The following is a 22,815-nucleotide window of genomic DNA, read 5'->3' as shown; positions in this document are numbered from 1 at the left end:
TCAACCTCACGAGCCACTGCCAAACTCAGAATGAGCTCAGGAGAGCTTTGGTCAAGCCACGCCTACAGCCCTGCCCCTCTAACGATCAAGCCATGCCTACAGCCCTGCCCCTCTAATGATAGAGAAGAGAACAGCATGAAATGGATTTAAATGTATGTTAAAAGAATTAAACAAAGTAGCGTTTTTAATAAATATACACCATTTCTTAATTGGTGAAAACGTTCTACCTGTTTAAACATTAGACCAATGTTTTTTTACTTTAAAATGAGGTTAGTCTATATGATTTTTCATCTAAACAAAAGTTCTTGTTGAAAAAAAAAGTGTTGTTTGTTTTTATTTTAATTAACCACTAAATCCTTTAATATGTCTTTTATTTTTTTCAGTATTAACTTCTGTAACGCTTGTGACGTGTTATCTAGCACATAAAATAGACGTATGTAATTAAAATCCTGAGGCTTTACAACATGGTACGAAATGTAAATATTTTGTCTCACGTATTGCATCGAAACGAGAACAGCACAGGATGTCTTACTGGTGCGACCATATCAGTGTACCATACTTCAAAAGACTGGGGGTTTGTAACTCATTAGCAGACTAATGAGTTTTGAGGTTCTGACATTGTAAATGGTGGTGCTGTGTGTCAGCTAAAGCTCAACATTTCATGCTCACTGATCAAAGGGTGACAATTTAAACTATTTTATAACCTACAGCTGTGAGGTGTGCTTTGCCAAAGTTAAGCCAAAAGTTCATTTACTGGTCAAAAGGATGTGAGATCTATGATTGTTTTTAACAAGTCAGACTATGGTATATAGGAAAATGTTGTTTAATTTGAGTTAATTTAGTTTATTTTAGTTACATTTATTATTTTATTCACACCTCAATTTTTCAAGTCTCAACACAAACATACACTGCAAATGCAAACAAGTACACACACATACATATACTTAAATATACAAAAAGCATAAACATACACGTAAATATACACAAACATACATATGCAAACACATGTACAAACAAACATACAGAATGTGACTTACAAACAAACACACACACACACACACTCTTATGAGACATACCAAATACAAACAGATATCATAGCTTTTGATTTTAGAGTTGTTAAAAAAAAAAAATCCATGCATGCAAACAGTCGAAGCTAAGGCTATATCTACCCCGTCGAGATGAAAGGCGGTTTCTACGCACCAGGATATGCGATAAAGGCCAGACACTCAGTTAAGTTGTAAAAGAAAAAAATCTAAAAGATGTCGCAGCTGTCGTTGCATATGCATAAATCAACATTATACATGTATTAAAGATTTATGTTATTAGGGTACCCTCTACTGATGGTTATCGGATTTTACGTGGTATTCTCAAGAGCCGCCCACACACCAAATCCCGTTAAAAACCAAAAGTTGTGTTACGCTCATTACCTGTAAAATCTATCTACAAGTTGTGCTACGCTGCTATCTCAACAATACATAAAACAATGGCTGACAATTACCAGGGTAAGTGTTTTTCATCTGAGTTATTTAAATATATTTGAACGTGAATATTTGTTTAATGTCTCGTGGTTATAATCTCTAGGTGGTTTTGAGAATCAGGATTTCGACGATGGTTTGGAACAGATCCTTGAAGAGCAATGTGAGTATTTCAATGTCTAATAATAGCGCCAATAACTTTGTTGTCATTTTACCCAGTCGATGAGGCGGAGCTATTTGCTTGTGATGATGACGGCGCTGTTAATAACGGTAGGTCACATATGCAGACAATCTTTTCTCATCAAGTTAAAAGTGTCAGTTTCACATAAAGTGATTACCAAAAATAAATAAATAATAATGATGTTATAGGTTTTATTTTTATTTTTATTTATTATTTTTTTTTTTTTTGGCAGGTGAGCACGTTGTTTCCGACAGGTACGTGGTAAAGTTACCTACAGAGGATGCTTTACAAGAGGTTGTGGTTAGTGCGGAATCACATCACGATCTAAATAACGTCACAAATCCCGCACCCATTCCGTCTTCAGAGGAACAGTCTCACAAGCTCCCAGACGGCTCAAATGTTCACATCCCAGGTGCTTCCAGACCGCGTCACTCGCAGGGTCAGGGGGTAAAACGTTTGAGGTTACCGGAGCACGAAACGGATTATGTTCCGACCACCAGCCGTTTAAGGACTTCGGAGAATAACGGTATGTATTAAAGCAGAAAATCTTGTTATTACATTTTATGTTTTGCCTTTCATTCAGTAAATTAATAAACTGTTGTCATTATTTTACAGAACAAGGGTACGACGAAGGCGGCCTAACAGCATGGACTGATTCGCAGATACGTGCGTGGGATCAAGTGTCCTTCAGTGCTTCGGAAAGCGAGGAAGAGGAGGAGGAGGAATTACCTCACGAAATTCCTCAGGAATTGTTCCGTGAGCATGATTTAAACAGGAGGCTCGAATATGATATGCTGCGCTGTGTTAACTGGAACTTTGAGACACTTTTCGACTTGAACGGACAAACGTTATCTTATCGGGAAGCAGAAGACATCGTTGCTAGCGCACAAAGTGATGTGGTATCGATTTTGAGAAACATCATTGCATGTCAGCAACAGCACAACGAATCTTTACGTCACACGGCTGAATTTTGGAGAAGCTGTATGGTGAATTTCTGCAGTTTCAACAGAGCATGAGCGGTGTACCAGTGGCAATCCATCAGGTACAAGTCGAGCAAAATCTTTCTGTTAACGTCCCTTACGCTGATCACAGAACGTATAAATCTTATTCAAAGAATGTTAATAGATTTGTTCAGTCGTATGATGAGAGGTTGTCCGTGATATGTATTGAATTGTTGCTTGTTTTTTTTTTTTTGTTATTGACGTTGATTCGTTATTATCATTGAGTATTTCTTACATTTATTATTGTTTGTTACTGACAACGAATCATTATTATCATTAGTTATTTCTAACTTTTATTAATATTGTTTGTTATTCCTTACAATATTGTATGTCATTGTCCCCGCCATTTGGTGTTGTTTTACTTGTGGAGAAACGGTGGTTTTGAATTTATATATGTTTCTGTATTGTTATATCTGGTTATGACACATTGTGAACTGACGTTGGTGTTTTCAGGAGTGTACACGCTTGTCTTTAAACTTGAAAAAGGTGCATTTCTGATAAAAAAACAAAACAATAATAATTCAAAATGAGCAGGAAAATATGTCACGATGATTTACAGCCCCACACTTCAGAAGATGATCAGAGGTCATCAAGACCCATATATGATTTTCAAAACAATAGCGAACAGTTACGTGAAATTATTAACAATCATTTACAGATGTTACTATCTGATCCGCTTAACATGGTGGATAGATTACATGAGCTTATAGACGAACAACACGAATGGTTGGGTGCAGTTATAAACAGCGATGAACAGATCGGTACAGGGCCATCTAATAATGAATCCTCAGGTTATGATCCCTCAGCTCCAGATATGGGTCTCAGTCAGACTTGCATAGCTAGACTAGTGAGAGAAGGAGGTCATGTGGGTGATTTTACGATTGTCCCAAGACCCCGATTTAATGGTTTAGAAATTCGCAGAACTTTACATTTTCGTGAAATAAACACAGATGACTTTGCAGCTTATAAAATCTTTTTGCAGGATATTTTGAATGAGATTTTAGCGCTTTCCAGATTGTTGTCAGGTGACAATGGTTTTTTTAATACATCTCTGCAAGGTGCAAGTCTCCCCACAGATATTAATGCCATTCTAACACCTGATAACAATCACGACGTTAATGTATTTGTTGACCAAATCGAACGGACAGTTCAAAGCAATATGGATGTGAGTTTTGATACCACTTTAGAGTTATGTGTATCTGTAGCGTGAAACAAACAAGGTGGTGCGCGTAGGAGGTTGGCCGACCTAGCTCATAATCAGGTCATACAGAAAAATAGAATGCATTTGTTTAGCCCGAAAAATTTCACATATAATATGTGTTTTAGTACGTGCATAGCTCACTTTTTAAATCCTCAAAGTCCCGACTACGAATTGATGAGAATAGCCAGAAATATACATAATGCTCTGGGTTACAATCCCGAGATAAAATTGCATTGCATGATGTTTCTAAATTTGAAGCATTTCTAGACCTGAAAATTGTTATCTTTCACAGATCTGGTTCAGGTAAATTGGAAGTGTATAAAAATACAGATGAGATACATCTCAAGACGTTGCATTTGTATCTGCATGAAGATCATTATTACGGTATAAAAAATCTGAAAGGTTTCTTAGCATACTCGTATGTTTGTGAGTACTGCTACCACATATTTAATGATCATGCTTTACTTTATTCCAATTTACATGCAATGTCTGCAAAAACAATATGTGCTACACGCATCCTAAGAAATCGCTGCAATGTGACGATTGTTTGAGATATTGTAGATCTGATTTATGTTATGAAATGCATAAACAAGCACAAAGTGACGGTTCGAGGTCTCAGTGTGATCTCATAAAATACTGTGACAAATGTTACAGACAGTACAGAGCAAAATGGTCTGGTGATAAACTATTAACGCACAAATGTGCACCATCGAGATTTGTGCATTGCGCTGAAGTTCTGATGGATGAAGGTCACCATTGTTGCTATATTCAGCCTGTCAAACCTAGCGAACATAGCCAAGACTATATTTATTTTGACTTCGAAATGATGTATGAAAACGGTAGGCATACGGCAAATTATATTTGTGCAGCCACGCAAGCTGGGGATGAATTTATGGCAAAAGGTGTAGACTGTGTAGATCAGATGGTTAAGCATTTCAGATGTCTGAAATTTGAGAGTTTCACATTTATCGCCCACAATTCTTCGGGTTTCGACTCTTTTATATTGCTCGAGTATTTCACTAGTCAGGGACTAACGCCAAAAATTATACTCCAAGGCTGTAGACTTGTTTACATGTATGACCAAGCCTTTAAACAGAGATACATAGACAGCTATAGCTTTTTGCCGATGAAACTGTCAAAGATGACATCTGCTTTAAACATAAACACCAGCGAAAAAGGATTCTTTCCCCATCATTTTAATCGCTTGCAGAATGCAAATTATATAGGCCCGTATCCATCAAAGATATATTATGGATATCAGACGATGTCTGACGCTGAACGCGTGAAATTTGATTCGTGGTACGAAAGCATGACAGGAGAGGTGTTTGACTTCAAAAAGCAACTAGCCTTGTACTGCAAGAATGACGTTGTTTTGCTGCGAGAGGCTTGTATGAAATACAGAAAAGAGTTTATAGAGTGTACAAACGTAGACCCTTTCGGTTGTACAACGTTAGCCGGATGTGCTATGAAAGTGTTCAAAACTCTTTTTTTAACCAAAGACACAATTGCCCTAACGCAAAAAAAATGCCTACATCAATCAGTACAAATCTTACTCAAACACTTCCATCCAATGGTTTGAATACATTAAAGCAAGAATAAATGTCGATGTTCATCACGCATTAAATCATGGCGAAGCCAAATTTGGACCTTATCATGTGGACGGCTATTATGAGGCTGATAACGGCGATAGAATAGCTTTGGAGTTTTTAGGCTGTTTCTGGCACGGACATTGTTGCCATTTTAATCCTAACGAATTGAATCCGGTATCAAAAATACCTTTTGGTATACTCAGAAGACAATCTGACAATAAAATGAAGGTTTTGCGTAATACCTATAATCTCAAAGTGCACAAGATTTGGGAATGTCAGTGGGGGGAAGCTAAACAAAATGATCCTGATGTCATTGCTTTTATGAGTAATTATAATGTGCCAGTGAGACTGAACCCCAGAGAATCGCTTTTTGGGGGGAGAACGAATGCCCTCCACTTGTACCACGAGACCGCTGCGGGTGAACGTGTCATCTGGATTTCACATCTCTCTATCCTTACGTACAGTCGTGTACAACTTACCCTATCGGACAACCTGAGATCATTTTAAAAGATTTTGAACCAGTCGAATCGTATTTCGGCCTTATTAAATGCAGCGTACTCCCCCCGCGTAAACTACCACATCCGGTGTTGCCCGTCAAATCTTCTCAGGGGAAATTATTATTTGCGCTGTGTCGCACCTGTGCTGAGGCACAGTATCAGGGTCTGTGTCAGCACGGTGACGAAGAAAGAGTCATTTCAGGATTTTGGACCACTGTTGAGCTCTCCAGAGCTATTGATAAAGTTATTCGGTAGTCAGAATTGAGGAAGTCTGGCATTTTCCACAGACATCAGAAACTTTATTCAGTGGTTATGTTAAGTCGTTTATCAAATTCAAACAGGATGCTTCAGGTTTTCCATCGCACATAGTAACAGACGCTGATAAGCAGTCTTACGTCAAAGGATATTTTGAGAAGGAGGGAGTTCAGCTTGACATTGACAAAATCGTACTCAACCCTGCACGTAGATCTATAAATAAATATTTATTGAATTTGCTTTGGGGGAGGTTTGGACTTAGGTGCAATCAAGCTACAGCGGAGCTTTTAACAGATCCTGAAGATTTCGCCCGCCATATCTTTGGAAACGGCCACATCATTAAACACTTCTCATTCGTGTCAGACACAGTAGCATTAGTGCAGTGGTGTTACGCGGACGAAGACCCAGCCCCCACGTGGGATGTTAATTTGTTTATTGCCGCGTTTACAACTGCTTACGGGCGTTTGGAGTTATACAATCTTATGGATCAGTTAGGCCCCCGTGTTTTTTACACAGATACAGACAGTGTTATCTTTGTATCGAAAGATGGAGATTGGATCCCAAAAACAGTTGCATATCTTGGTGAGCTGACGGACGAACTTGATGAATCAGATTATATAACGACTTTCGCCTTGACTGGTCCGAAATCTTACAGCTTTAGAATGGCGAAAAATAAAGTCACGCTTAAAGCTAAAGGTGTCACACTTCATTCTACTAATGCGAAGATTGTCACCTTAGAAAGTATTGCATGTCTGATACAGGGGTATGTAACATCACGTGACACTAGCCACCTGCTCACTTGCACAGAGACCATTGTGCGGGATAAAAAGAGGTTCACGCTGCATAATAGAGCAGTTCTGAAAAGATTCAAAGTGGTATATGACAAGTGAGTGCTGCTACCTGACTACACCACACTTCCTAATCAGTGTTGTGGGTAACGCGTTACTTTGTACTCTAATTACTCTAATTAGAGTACTCTAATTACTTTTTTTCTGAAATGTGTAACTTAACGCGTTAGTTTCGTCCGTAAGTAATCAGTAACTTTGTTATTTTAAGGAAAGGAAAATCCCGACTGCAGCCTGCTTTTTGTCAGACAGTAGGCCTAGGTCTACTGTGCCACCTGCGGATGTATCAGCGGAGCCGAAGCTCTGTGATCGTAAAGTCAATGGCTGTGATACGTCTGTGCCCTGCGCCTGACCCTGTGTGTGTGGGGTTTTTTTTTTTTCGAACTCCCGGCAAGATGGCAGAGAGGACAGCGTTTGGTTTATGGAAGTACGCACATTATTTTCAATTTGTCAACGAAAAAAAAAAAGAACATAACGGTAAAATGCACACTCTGCGTTGGTGAAAAGCTTCTGTTGACCGCCAAAAAGGATTTAATTCGGTTTGTTATCATTTTTGTTTGACAGGCAGCTGTTAATTTCTGTTAGATCGTTGGCTGGCTGGTTGTTCATCATTTCTAAATGGATTTAAATCTGCAAGCCTGTTTAAGGTTGTGTTTACAAGTAACCATACTTGTACTTTGATAACTGCATTATTTAAAGTTAAAGAAAAATCAGGAGTTATCTTGTGGTGCTCATAATATACAGTAGCCTAGGCTACCCGGGCTGGGTAGGTGCGAATTTTGATTAATAATATGGTCTGTGATAATAAATAAATAAAACGCCATGTGGAATAGCCTATTGCTGATTGTCTTTCCTGTTATTGTTATCCTGCAGTGTTAATTTAGTCGGATGACTGACGTTATTCATTGTCGGGAGTCATGACTTCTAGGTGCATTTAAAGGGGCCGGGGGCTGTGTCTGTCATGTGTGAGCCGCTGCAAACGGCTTTTAATTTTTGGTAACGCATGAGTACTCTAACGCTTTACTTTTATGAATAGGTAACGCTGTATCATAACTGATTACTTTTAATTGATGGTAACGTTGTAACCTAACTAACTACTTTCCAAAGTAACTATACCCAACACTGTTCCTAATGGCTACTAATGCTATTTCTAGCTCACAAAATGTGTATGTTGAGAAAGATTTTGACTTCCGTTTGCTATATCCATTTTCAGCCGTGATCTCTGGCCCGTCTGGAAGCGGGAAAACTGTCTTTGTGAAAAATTTATTGTGTAATGCACAGAAGTTGATCAATGTAAAAATTTATAATATTGTATTTTTATACAGTTGTTGGCAACCTTTGTATGACGAACTGTTGTCATTGTATGATATCAAATTTATTGAAGGTATTCCAAACTCTTTAACGGATGAAACTTTATTGCCTCCTAATGTCAATAGTTGCTATATCTGTGATGATTTGATGGATCTTGCATTTTCAAACGATGAACTCTCACAAGCTTTCACGCAATATGTTCATCATAAATCATTTTCCATCATATTAATAACCCAGAATCTGTTTTTTTCACGGTAAAACCAGCAGGACTATCACGCTCAATACTCACTACCTCGTTTTGTACAAGAGTCCTAGAGACTCGATGCAAATAATGGCATTAGGAGGTCAGATTTACCCTGGAAATACAAAATTCTTTATGGAATGTTATAAGGATGCGACCAATCAGCCTTTTGGTTTCCTTTTGATTGACTTTAAAGCTAAAACACCTAAGCATTTTCACCTCAGATCAGGGTTGTTTTCAGATCAACAGGTGGTGTACATGCAGAAAAGACTACAGTGAAAACTGTTGCTGAAAATGAGTGATAGGCTCTGTAAAAATGTACCTCTTTTAAAACTGTTATATAAGGCTTCACCGAAGTAACGTTGCGTTATTTTACAGTCTGCGTCAGATCAGCTGATTCTATCTCTGTGTAGCGTATGAGCAGTTCATTCATTCATTGGTTCTGAATTAATGAATCATGGCTCGTTGAATCTAAAACCATGCAGATTCCTTGGCTAAAACCCAAAGCTTTTAGCCCCTGAACTCATGCAGGTAAATCAAACTCTCTGCAAGCTGAATGACCGGCCTGGTGCCAGCATGGCTGGGTTTAAATTCCTGACCAAGCCATAAAACTTTATTACTCAACTGGGAGAAACAGAAAAAGCCCAGCTCGCTAGGAATTCTTGTAAGGAACAAGGAAAGTAAATGTATTGACTATTTCCTTTCTGTGCTTAGATGTCTTCCATATCAAATTGGAGTATCTGCAATTTGATCGTGTGTTAATCAAACTTTAAATGTGTGTAATTCTGCATATGAATGTAACTTTATGTTTCTCCTCCCTTTACCTGTCATTCTTGGTATCTGTTTAACCGTCTTGCTTTGACCGAACCACTCATACACAGGAAATTACAGTAAAATGTATTATTCTGGAATTACCATCTTGCTGGAATATAACTGCTGAATTCGGACAACACCATAACTCACTCGAGTGGGTGTCTTCCCAGAGACAAAGAAACTTTTTCCCGCTTCAGATCATGGACGTTCATTGGTTGTTCACGCGAACAGAGGCGTGAACCCAGTTGCTCCATAAGAGACTGACACAGAACTTTCTCGTTGCACTTTTGTTTCGGCACTTCGTCCGAGAGAACGTCTGTCGCGATGGCTCCTTAGGGAGCTTTCATCTCCGCTTTTCTTTTCTTTTCTTTTCTTTTCTTTTCTTTTCTTTTCTTTTCTTTCATATTCGCCTCTCCTTACACGAGGGAGACGAACTCTGAATCATTTCTTTGGTAACTCCACGTTCGTTGAACCTTTGAAACTTCGCGCGAGTCTGCTCGCCCCGGAAGACACGAGAGAACACGCCCAGCTCCAACACAGATGACACACGCACGCTCATCTTTAGCAAGCACAAAGATACCCACATGCAAGTATTATTTCCTATAGAGATTTAAACGCTGCTTAAGGTTGTCTATTCCCTTTTTCAAGCTGATCTGATTCCTTGTTGTCTTTCAAAAGGTTACTGTATGTGATTTTGGCCATACTGCGCGATAATCCCATATGATCTAGCCTATTTCTCTCTCACCTTCTCTCGCTCACCCTTTCACTCTCTCTCTCTCTTTCTCATTTGTTATCCGTTTTTTTGTATTGTATTTGTTTTTACTGTTTGTGTTGTTATACACATATTTACTCTGTGTGAATCGTAGTTTGATGTATTAGTTCAATTATTAAAAGCCAATATATATTCATGATTGCTTCTGTCTAAAATGCTCACATTACGAAGTCAATGAAATGTTTGATCTTAGCTACAAAGCTTATTTGTTACTTTTCAGTAACCTAAATTTTATAAGGACGGGAGAATGGTTTCATGGCGAGAAACTATTTTTCCTGGAATTATTAGAAGTGATAACTTTATTGAAAGTTGATAAGTTAATCTTACGGCCGTTTGCTGGACAAACCACTGTTTGATTTGCATTAATTCCCAGTAAAAGATATCACGTTAATTGATATGAAGAATGGAATATTGACATATTGAGTAAATTTTTCATCTTCAATAATTTTAATGTAACTGTTACATGAGATATATATTTATATATATATTAATCATATTCCTGATTAATAATTAAAATTCCCTATATATCATTTGAGCTAACTTAATGTACTACCCAGTGCGGCTAAACCTGTGTGAGATAGCTCTTAATGTACTCAACGGTAACATACCTCTAAACACCAACCAGCTCCGGAGGTTAAAAAAGAAAAAAGAGGAGATCAAATACGCTGCTAGTGAAAAGATTAACATCAGAAGAAAAAAAGCAGTTGATTAATAAACGAGGCGGTTTTCTTGTACCTGTTAAGTGTGGCAATACCATTTATCAGTAGTTTAATAACCTCCAGAAAGCATTAGAAATGGAATATTCACACTTTTTACCTGCTACTGCACCTGCCAACGGGATTGCCCCATCGTCTGATGAAGGTGAGGATCAGATTGTCATCGAAATCTTAAACAATGTACCGCAAAGGAGTTTAAAAAACCAAACTCATTCTGAATAAAATGTCAAATGCTAAACAAGTGTCTTCATGGACAACTTCTGGCGAGTTTGTATTTAAAAGGAATGTAATCGCAGGTTCGCACATGTTGGATTTGGTTAAAAGTATAGCAGCGCATCACACGATCAGCGATGAATACAGACCACGTGGTTGGAGTGAATTTCTGGATGCTTTTGCAGCTTAAAATATACAATTTTCCACTATCACAAACCCACAGGTTAAACACACAGTTGAGACCTTTAAAAGGAAATCGCCTACCCCCTTGAAAAAAGGTGGAAAAAGAGGTGTAAAAAGCATGCGTCAAAGACTACTTCACAATCTAATTTTAATTGTTTTATGGTGTTTAATTCACCCTCTCTTGATACTAGTGCCTGGTTGTCTTTTTAATATTGTTTTTTTTTTTTTTTTTTTTTTTTTTTTTTTTTTTAAATATGTTTGAAATAATTGTGTTATGTTACGTGTTAAGTTCTTGATGTTAATAAAAAAAGATGGAAAAAGATGTCTGTCTATATGTTATCTTTATTTATACAGTACATCCATATTCTTAATACATTCATGATTACATAGTGTTTTATTTATTACACATGAAATAATAGGACGGTATTAGGTGTACTACAGACACCTTTTACAATTTTGTACGCACTGAATACAATTAAATGTATCACAGAGAGAAGGTTTCAGTCTCTTTACAAATCGAGCAACCATGTTATCATTTTTAAACAGGTCGTCATGGTACAGTTTAACAACATTTTCATAATCATAACCCTTTGACATGTGATACAGAAAAAACACACAATGTTGTCTGCAAGTATCTGATGTGAAGTCTTGAACCTGTTTGTTAGAGTATTGCACACAGATAGAATTGTTTTTTAAAAAGGTTTGTACGGTCTTTGGAAAACGGGGGTCTTTTGGAGATCCTCCAAAGGTGTCAAAAAAGCAGCTCACACCATCCTTGGTTATGTAAATTGCTAACCAATGCAACTCCGGTTTTGTGGAGGGGTCCGAATTAAAAATACGTGTAGTGATGTGATCAACCATTTTTTTTGGGAAAGTGGTACATTCCACCTGTATAAAAGGGGATGTGATTGTCATCCAGGTAGCGTGTCATTTGGGGTCTCAGACGTGACGTCATTCTTTGTGCGACGTGTTTATGTCCAGCAGGTAAGAGCTACTGGTGGCAGTGGCAGCATAACTATCTGTTGTCGGGAGGGGTAATTTGACACCAGTTTAATTTGCAGTGTGGCTGAGGAGAGATTTTAGATGTGGATAAACGTTTATCTCTGCAAACCTCCAACTCGTACGCCAGTGAGTGCGCGGGTCAGTGCGAGTCATTATCTGCAGGTATGTCACATGTGTATGTCTCATATAGGTGTACATGTAGGGGTTTGCTGGGGATCTTGAGGCGGTAAATTATATTTCTGCATTTAACACGTTTTTGTGTTTTTAGTGACACGGGGGGGGGGGCAGGAGGTGTTGCAGCAGGCTTTTGGTGATCTATTTGAAAATACGAGTATCTGCATGCGTTTGAGTCTCGGCACCGGAGAGCTTTCGGGCGGAGCGGATTGTCTTTCATTGTGCCTGCTAATTCTTTCGACTACTCTTCTGCCATTTACCGGACGGTGAATGTTGTTGTTGTTGCACCGCATACTCTGATTTAATTGACCGACTTCCTTGTAGTGCACGTGGATTACCGTGACGACTGGAACAATCGTGTTCCTGGCCTGAAGCGACGCATTGCCCTCAAATATTCATTGACCAAAAACTTGTGGTGGGGTAATTACAGTGACGAATCACTAAGTGTTTGACACGACCATTGTGTTTGACTGTTGTTCCTTTGTCAAAGGATTTCCTTTTGAACTGCTTCATTGAAGGTTGTATTTTATTGTATTTTGTTTGTATATGCATACTGTTGACACTTCACAAGATGTTATGCTGCCCACAGTCTGTGAGTACCAGTGAGTGAGGATTGCCAGTAACCTGGTGTCCTTGGTTCCGTCAGGCAGCAAGTGATAAGTGTTTCTGACAAACTATAGCTTGACGTGCATATGTGACTGTGTGTGTGTGTGAATGTGTGTATTTGTTTCTTATCTTGTTCTGTTTTCTTTCCCTTCAGAATTGGGGTACCAGTCCTAGCCAGTGTCCTGTGTGTGGTGGTGGTGCGGCTGTGGATTTGCAGTGTTCACAAAGTGGTTGTTGGTGCTGTGTTGTGAGAGCACGAGTGGTTGCTTTGTTCATTGGATAAGTAACTTGAATCCCCCAATTCTGAAGTTGGAAAAATGTGTTTGCATTTCATGTTTTTATGATCAACGCCTATCTTTTTTACTGCTTATGAAAATATTCAATTTTTGTATGTATTAAATAGTGATTTTGAATAAATTTGTTGAATCCTTTATACTGTTGTCTGATATCTGTCTCAGCCACCACGTATCTATGTGCTGGTGGTACATTGTATACCGGTAGGTCCCCGGCCAATTTCCGGGGTGGCGTAGTCTATATTTCTTGCCATAGTTGGCGCTGGGTTAAATTCCCGACAGCAGCTTGCCACATAAGCATAGACGGGGTATTCTTTATCATCACTTTGGGTAGATAATTGCTCGGAAGCACTCCTAAAAAACATGTGTTGTGAGCAATTTTATCCGTAACAGACGTTAGTTGAACCGTGTTCATTTTGCCCCATCTCAGTAATAATCCACTAACACCTGTCTTCGATTGGATATCTCCACAACTGAATCAAAAATCGCATATACGATAATGGTTATGGATTGTCTGAGAGGTTGTCTGAAAAAGGCTTCTAGTCTAATATTTCCCATTCTAATTAGTGAAACATGATTCGAACAATCTTCATCAGGGGCTAAATTAAAGGCATAGAGCGTGTATCCATTTAGAAAGTCCTGCCGATCTATTGCAAGAGGTTGATTTTTAAGATGTCTTCCGGTAGCTAACACGAGTTGATAAAAGTCCCTAACAGCAGATCCGCTCTCATGTTCCGGCTGAAACGGTTTGGACGGAATTTGGATACCGTCTTGATATAAAGCCAAAAACTCCAGGTTAAAATGTTTAAAAGCAAAGGGATTTTTATCATACGGCCCTGAAAAGGCAGAATTTTCTGTCATTGCTAAAATTATTGATTTTGGTAGTGTCACAAGAAAAAGATTTTCTTGATTAGACACACGAGATCCAGCGGGGATAGAAAAATTTTTCAGACACACACGGTCTATGGGGTATTTAGCAGTGGTTGATAGAAGTTCCTGCGCGTGTCCCAACCGGATGCCGGGTGAAACAGAAACTTTTTTTCACAAAAAGAGATGCTGATACAATATTGAGTTTATAACCAACATCGTCATCTCGCATTAGACAGAACTCATCTTTAGCTCTTGTCATTTTTATTTTTATATCTACACCATTCAACATTAATTTTTCTTGAAAGAAAATATCACTATGAATGGGTGCTAGTAATTTTATCACATTACTAGCATTGGTAAATGCAGCTCTCTTCATTAACCCCGTATTTTCTCCTGCGGGGTCAGTAGCATCCATGTGACCCGGTGTATCTTTGTGGAACAAACCTGCTGAATAGACATTTTCGAGTGTATTTTTTCAAAAATTAATCAGAGCTTCGATCGAACACCTGTAGGGGTACAGTAGGTACTGGAACTCTGGGTTATCAGACGATCGCCCAGAGAAACATCCACCTGTTAGAATATACACGCTCCTGGATAGTTTATTAAACCAACAGGTGATCCATCTGGTATATTAGAACCATCGGGTCTGGTTATTTTGAGTCTGGTGTATAAAAGACTGTTGTTAAGATCAAGATAAGCTGTGCCTGTGCCAGCGATAAAAAATTCTAATGGTGATGAATCAGTTATTGCAGATAGAGGTGGTATTTCAACGTAAGTATTTTTTTTTTTCAATCGATGTTTGGGTCATGGGAATTGTAAATAAATCCAACTCTGATTTAATACACTCCTCGGACATGTTGTGGAATAGAGCCATGTTTAGAAAATAGTGTTCAGAGGTCTTTTGGCGCGGACAGTTTTCTTTACACGTTTAGTGCGGGGCCGCCGGGTACGTTTTGCGACTGTGTGCTTGTTACTGCAACGTTTAGCTTTCTTCACACGGCCACTCCCCCTACGCAGTCGCTCACCCGGGGGCTTAAAAGATCCTTGTGACATCAACATTAAGCCGTTGCCATTTTGTCCATTATTATTAGGGGCTAAGCACCGAAGGTGCGTAGGCACCTATTGTATCCGTTGGCGTTATTAGGGGCCAAGCACCGAAGGTGCTTAGGCACCTATTGTATCCGTTGGCGTTATTAGGGGCCAAGCACCGAAGGTGCTTAGGCACCTATTGTATCCGTTGGCGTTATTAGGGGCCAAGCACCGAAGGTTATTCGTTATTCTTCTTCTTCTTCATCTTCATCTTCTTATTCTTCTTCTTCCGTCGCAAGTCTATGGCAGACCATAGAACCGATTGCGGGAAAGTTGTATAATTTGGCACACTCATAGAGGACAGTCCCAGCATTAACTATAGCAAATTTGAAGTCTCTATCTCCTACTCTCTAGCGCCACCACTTGTCCAAAGTTTCAATATTTTTATGCTAATAACTTTTGAACCGTAAGCCACAAAATGATTTTTTTTTTTCCTCTGAATCCTTGGCTCATGCCGAGTCGAATGAACCCCGAAATTCAAAAATCGCAAGGTTTAGTTTTTTCGCTATTTTCAATTGTTCGAAAAACCTACTTTTTCGAACTCGTCCTAGACGGTTAGTCTGATTTTCACGAAAATTGGCTCAGTTCATCTTCTGACGATGCCGACAAAAAGTTATGGAATTCAAGTTGATTCGTCCAACCGTTCTCGACTACCACTCGAAAAAATTCTATGAAAAACACGCAAAAATGCTTGTGAGGCTATAACTCCGCAACGGTTTGGCGTATTGAGACCAAACTTGGTGTGTGTTATAACAAGCATGACGTGAGACTACCTGCAGTGTTTCGACGCAGCGCCACCTAGTGGTCAGGAGATATAAAAAAAGCATATTTTTGCTTATAACTTCTGAATGGTTTTGCCAAAAATCACAAAACTGGTCTATTTGTATTCGGTGCATCATGCTGAGTCGAATGATTTCCAATTTTCCCGTGTCAGCCATTTTAGGTGTCGGCCATTTTGAATTATGTTTCAAAATGCTGTATTTTTTGAACGCATTATCGTATCGTTACAAAAATAATTACAAAAATGTTTGGCTCCATGCCCTGATTCTACTCAAAAAGTTTGTTGGCAGCGCCACCTTGTGGTCAAAAGTTATAATGAAATATCTTTAAAATGCTAATAACTTTTGAATAAATTGGACTATTGAAATGAAAATCGTCTCCATATATTCTTTGGGTCATGCTGAGAACATCGATACCAATTATGCCAAAATTGGCCATACTTCCTGTCCATCATTTTGATTAAAGTTGAAAACCTACTTTTTCGAACTCCTCCTAGACCGTTAGTCTGATTTTCACCAAATTTGGTTCGGATCATCTTCAGACCAACCTGATAAAATGTTATGGAATTCGTGTCAATATACGAAACCTTTTTCGTTTAGCGCATCCACGAATTTGTTCGTAAGATGCCAAAATACATCTGAGGCTGTATCTCGGCAAAGCTTTGACATATTTGCACCAAACTTTGCATGTGCCATTGTCACCTCACACTGACCATGCCACATTAATTTGGTAATTTCGACACCTATTGGTCAAGAATAATAAACCATTCATTAAACATTAATAATTACATTTATAAAAATGTTTATAACTTTTTATTGCATTAGCCTATTGCAATGAAACTGGTCTCAAAATATTCCTTGGCTTATGCCGACAACATAGATACCAAATATGCCAGAGTACGCTGAACTTCCTGTCCGCCATTTTGATTTATGTTGAAAACAGTGTTTCGACGCAGCTCCACCTAGTGGTCAGGAGATATGAAAAATGCATATTTTTGCTTATAACTTCTGAATGGTCCTACCAACAATCACAAAACTGATCTCTTTAGATTCGGTGGGTTATGCCGAGTCGAATGCTATCAAATTTTCATGTGTCAGCCATTTTAGGTGTCGGCCATTTTGAATTATGTTTCAAAATGCTGTATTTTTTGAACGCATTATCGTATCGTTACGAAAATAATTTCAAAAATGTTTGGCTCCATGCCCTGAAGCTACTCAAAAAGTTTGGTGGCAGCGCCACCTTGTGGTCAAAAATTATAATGAAATATCTAATATATGCTAATAACTTTTGAAAATATTAAACTATTGAAATGAAAGTCATCTCTCTATATTCTTTGGGTCATCCCGAGAACATCGAAACCAATTATGCCAAAATTGGCCATACTTCCTGCTGCCATTTTGATTAAGCATGCTTTACTTTGTCAGACAGATTCTATTTAAGTGATTTCTTGATTCATCAGGTCTGGCAGTAATCAGGCCTGGGTGTGGCTATTGAAATTTAATTCATCTTTCTAAAATAATATGGTTAATCACAGTTCTTTCATGATTTAGCAGGAGGGGGTAATTCATTTGTCATGTAGGGCCAGGTAGGTTTCGGACATTTTTTTTTTCCCTTAATAAATAAAATCATCGTTTAAAAACTGCATTTTGTATTTACTTGCATTATTTTTGTGTAATATTAAAATTTGTCCGATGATCTGAATCTTTTACGAGTGACAAATATGCAAAAAATAACAAAACAGGAAGGGGGCAAGAACCTTTTCACGGCACTGTAAAGATACAATAGTGGCTACAGCCTGCAGCTTGGCCCCTAATAAATATAGCTGTAAGCAGAGATACGGGGCAAAGCCTCTGAAGGGGCTGTAGCGCAGTGCAGAACAGGAACAGTAGAAATTGATGAAAAATTAAATGAGCATGAAAAACAGCCGGTTCAGAATTATAGCTGCGAATGAATTTGGAATGGACAGAAGTTCAAATGAAAATTAACACAGCATTTATAAAAAATATTTATTTCTAATCCAGAAGAAATAATGGTTTGTACAATACTGATCTGATAATAAACTAATCAAAACAGCACAATATTACACAATTTTATAAAGTTCCACCACACTGGACTCAAACCCAAAATCTGCAGGTGACGCACTTGTCACTCATCTCGATGTCCCACTGGGAAGATGGGTGTTCACACAGATGCGGAAGTTCAGAAGTTCAACTGAGAATCAGTTCGAACAAACTCAGGGATGCTCAACTTTGAGGTGTTTCACAGTAATGGAAGTGAATATCAAAAATCTGTTCAGTCATTTCTATGCAGTTTAGTCCAAAGATCATATGATCAAATTTTGGACAAAATTTGTTGAAGGAGTAGAAAAAAAAAAGGTTTAATTTTAATTTTTTATTTACTTCAATATGGCGGAAAAGCACATTAATGGAAAAGGACAAATGAGACATTGTCAGAATCGGCATAACCCAGGGAATGAAAGAATACAAAAATACAAAAACGATAGGTTGCACTGTGTTCAAAATTGCCAGGTACCTTCAGGACATGCTGCTGAAGATCTCTACCAATGTTTGTTCAGATATTTTGTTTTTGTTTGTTCAGACCCAAGGAATATTTTGAGACCAGTTTCATTACAATAGCCTAATGCAATCAAAAGTTATTAGCATTTTGGAAAATTTCATACTTAAAGGTTAATGAATGGTTTATTACTATTTGCCAATAGGTGGCGCTGTTACCAAATTGATGTGTCATGGTCAGTGTGAGTAGACAATGGCACATACAAAGTTTGGTGCAAATATGTCAAACCTTTGCAGAGATATAGCCCTCAGATGCACTTTGGCATCTTTCCAGCAAATTCGTTAATGCGCTAAACAAAAACCGTTTTGTATATACGAAATCCATAACTTTTTGCCAGGTTGGTCTGAAAATGATCCGAGTCAAATTTGGTGAAAACTGGACTAACGGCCTAGGGAGAGTCCAAAAAAGTAGGTTTTCAACATGAATCAAAATGGCGGACAGGAAGTTTGGCCAATTTTGGCATAATTGGTATTGATGTTCTCTGCATGATCAAATGTATATAGGGAGACCAATTTCATTTCAATAGTCTAATTTATTCAAAAGTTATTAGCATTTTTGTAAATTTCTTTATAACTTTTGACCACAAGGTGGCGCTGCACCCAAACATTTTGAGTACCATCAGGGCATTGTGCTGAAGATTTTTGTAATTAGTTTCGTAACGATACGCTAATGCGTTTATAAAATCAAAATGGCCGATGCCCAAAATGGCTGACAAGGGAAAACTGGACAACAGTTTTATGATTTTTGGTCAAACCATTTAGAAGTTATAAGCAAAAATATGCATTTTTTGTATCTTCTGACCACTAGTTGGCACTGCGTCGAAACACTGCAGGTAGTCTCAGGTCATGCTTATTATAACACACACCAAGTTTGGTCTCAATACGCCAAACCATTGCTGAGCTATAGCCTCACACGCATTTTTGCGTGCATTTTGATAAATTTGTTCATGTGTCATTTGAGAACGGTTGGACGAATCAACTTAAATTCCATAACTTTTTCCCAGCTTGGTCTGGAGATGATCTGAGCCAAACAATTGGAAACTTATTGAAAAAATAAACCTTGCGATTTTTAAATTTTGGGGTTCATTCGACTTGGCATGAGCTAAGGATTCAGAGGAAAAAATGAAAAAAAAAACTTCATTTTCTGGCTTACGGTTCAAAAGTTATTAGCATAAATAAATTGCAACTTTGGACAAGTGGTGGCGCTAGAGAATTTGAGTCAGAGACTCCAAATTTGCTATGGCGACTTTTCTCACTGTCCTCTATCAGTGTGCCAAATCTCACAACTTTCCCAAAAGCGGTTCTATGGGCTGCCATAGACTTGCAGCGAAAGAAGAATAATAATAATAGGAATCCTAACGGATACAATAGGTGCCTAAGCACCTTCCGTGCTTGGCCCCTAATAATAAAGAACACATTCAAATGCAATTGGGTCTATGTTCATTTTTATTATTTTGTTGAGAATTGTTTGCAGGCGATGACTGCCTTAAGTCTTGAACTCATGGACATCACCAGAGAGTGGGTTTCCTCCTTTGTGATGCTTTGCTAGGCCTTTTCAGTTGTTGTTTGTTTGTGGGTCTTTCTGTCTTTAGTTTTGTCTTCAGCAAGTGAAATGCGTGCTCAATCAGGTTGAGATCAGGAGATTGACTTGGCCATTGCAGAATATTATTTTTTTTTTTTTTACCTTCAAAAACTCCTGGGTTGCTTTTGCTGTATGTTTTGGGTCATCCTCCATTTGTACTATGAAGTGCTGCCCAATCAACTTTGCTCCATTTGACTGAATCTGGGCAGAGAGTACATCCCTGTAACTTCAGAATTCTTCCGGCTGCTTCTGTCCTCTGTCACGTCATCAGTAAACACCAGTAACCCAGTGCCTTGAATGCCCATGCCATCACACTGTTCCACCATGTTGCACAGATGATGTTGTATGCTTTGGATCATGAGATGTACCAAGCTTTCTCAATACTTTTTTTTCTCCCTCTGGTACAGGTTGATCTTGATTTCAGCCATCCAAAGATGATTTTCAAGAAGTGGTTTGGCTTTTTTAGATATTTCTTGGCAAATTCTAATCTAGCCTTGTTTGCACCTCATGGTGAACCCTTTGTACCCTCTCGCAAAGTTTTCTCTTAATTGCAAACTTTCACAGTGACATGCCTACCTCATGGAGAGTGTTCTTCACTTGGCTGGATGTTGTGAAGGGGTTTTTCTTTACCATGGAGAGGATCATCCGATCAGCCACCAGCATTGTCCTCCATGGATATCAGAATCAGAATCAGAATCAGAATGAGCTTTATTGCCAGGTATGTTTACACATACGAGGAATTTGTTTTCATGACACAAGCTCCGCAGTGCAACAGAATGATGGTGACAGAACAAAAAACACATAATAAAAGAATAAAAAATACAAATAAGTTGGTAAGGAATGACAATATACAAATTGACAATTGTATGTGCAGGTATATTACAAAATGCAGTTATGTATGTACATGTATATTATGTGCAAAATTTAAGTGTATACTAAGTATGTGTGTTAGATAAATAAAGTGTTTGTGTATATAAATATAAAGAGTGTTTGTGTTAGATAGTTATTGTGTTTTGTTCATTAGATGGATTGCCTGAGGGAAGAAACTGTTCCTGTGTCTGGTTGTTCAGGTGCTCAGGGCTCTGTAGCTTCGACCAAATGGCAACAGTTCAAAGAGGTAGTGTGCTGGATGTGAGGGGTCCAGAGTGATTTTGCCAGCCCTTTTGCTTACTCTGGATAAGTACAGTTCTTGAATAGAAGGGAGGGTTGTACCGATGATTCGCTCAGCAGTCCGGACTACCCTCTGTAGTCTTCTGAGTTCATATTTAGAAGCTGAGCTGAACCAAACAGTTACTGAAATGCAGAGGACGGATTCAATGATGGCAGAGTAGAACTGTTTCAGCAGCTCATGAAAACTTCCTCAGCTGGCGAAGGAAGTACAACTTCTGCTGGGCCTTTTTTCACAATGGAGTTAATGTGAATGTCCCACTTAAGGTCCTGAGAGATTGTGGTGCCCAGGAACCTGAATGACTCCACTGCAGTCACAGTGCTGTTCATGATGGTGAGTGGGGGGAGAGCAGGGGGGTTTCTCCTGAAATACACTATCATCTCCACTGTTTTGAACATGTTAAGCTCCAGATTGTTGAGAGTGCACCAGACAGCCAGCTCTTTAACCTCCTGTCTGTAAGCAGACTCGTCACCGTCCTGAATGAGGCCGATGAGTGTGGTGTCGTCTGCAAACTTCAGGAGCTTGACAGAGGGGTCCTTAGATGTGCAATCATTGGTGTACAGGGAGAAGAGAAGTGGGGAGAGAATCCAGCCCTGGGGAGCTCCAGTGTTGATTGTACTGGTCCTGGATGTGTATTTTCCCAGCCTCACTAGCTGCTGCTGTCTGTCAGGAAGCTGTTGATCCACTGACAGATGGAGGTGGGCACGGAGAGCTAGTTAGAGTTAGTTTGGGCAGGAGAAGGTTTGGGACGATAGTGTTAAATGCCGAGCTGAAGTCCACAAACAGGATCCTCACATAAGTCCCTGGTCTGTCTAGGTGTTGCAGAACATAATGCAGTGCAGTGTTTACTGCATCATCCACAGACCTGTTTGCTCTGTAGGCAAACTGAAGAGGATCCAGCAAGGGTCCAGTAATGTCCTTCAGGTGAGCCAGCACCAGTTTTTCAAATGACTTCATGACCACAGACGTTAAAGCCACAGGCCGGTAGTCATTTAGTCCTGTAATTTTGGATTTCTTTGGGATGGGTATGATGGAGGAGCGTTTGAAGCATGAAGGGACTTCACACAGCTCCAGTGATCTGTGGAAGATCTGTGTGAAGATGGGGGCCAGGTGGTCAGCACAGGATTTCAGACAGGCTGGTGTAACACAATCTGGGTCTGGTGCTTTTTTCCTTTTCTGCTTCCAGAAGACCTGGTGCACCACATCCTCGCTTATCTGTATTGCAGGTGTGGGGGAGAGGGGGGTTGCAGGAGGTGTGAATGGTGAGAGTGGTTGTTTGGAGAGGTGTTCAGGATGGGTTGGAAGAGTTGTGAATGGTGTGAACAGTTGTGTGGAGAGGTGTTCAGGGTGGGTTGCAAGAGTTGTGAATGGTGTGAACGGTTGTT

General features: G+C 39.0%; 2 protein-coding genes across 4 annotated transcripts in view; one reads left to right on the top strand and one right to left on the bottom strand.

Moving 5' to 3' along the window:
* LOC109092887 (phenylethanolamine N-methyltransferase) overlaps positions 1–22,815 on the bottom strand; it is a 57,014-nt gene that overhangs the window by 19,381 nt on the left and 14,818 nt on the right. The window lies entirely within an intron of this gene.
* LOC122146630 (probable DNA polymerase) lies at positions 1,596–7,035 on the top strand. 3 transcript variants are annotated; one of them, XM_042766747.1, is made up of 4 exons: positions 1,596–1,745; positions 1,889–1,910; positions 2,021–2,182; positions 2,272–7,035. In XM_042766747.1, the coding sequence occupies exon 4, from the start codon at positions 4,361–4,363 to the stop codon at positions 5,435–5,437; it is 1,077 nt and encodes a 358-aa protein (XP_042622681.1). In that variant the 5' UTR covers positions 1,596–1,745; positions 1,889–1,910; positions 2,021–2,182; positions 2,272–4,360; the 3' UTR covers positions 5,438–7,035. The 3 variants fall into 2 exon arrangements, with proteins under 3 accessions (XP_042622681.1, XP_042622682.1, XP_042622680.1); XM_042766746.1 differs by having other exon boundaries at positions 1,889–2,182.

The sequence above is a fragment of the Cyprinus carpio genome, chromosome A11 (assembly GCF_018340385.1).
Source record: "Cyprinus carpio isolate SPL01 chromosome A11, ASM1834038v1, whole genome shotgun sequence".
Classification (NCBI taxonomy): domain Eukaryota; kingdom Metazoa; phylum Chordata; class Actinopteri; order Cypriniformes; family Cyprinidae; genus Cyprinus; species Cyprinus carpio.
Note: the sequence above shows the minus strand (reverse complement) of the source record. Positions and strands in the feature narration are given on the sequence as shown.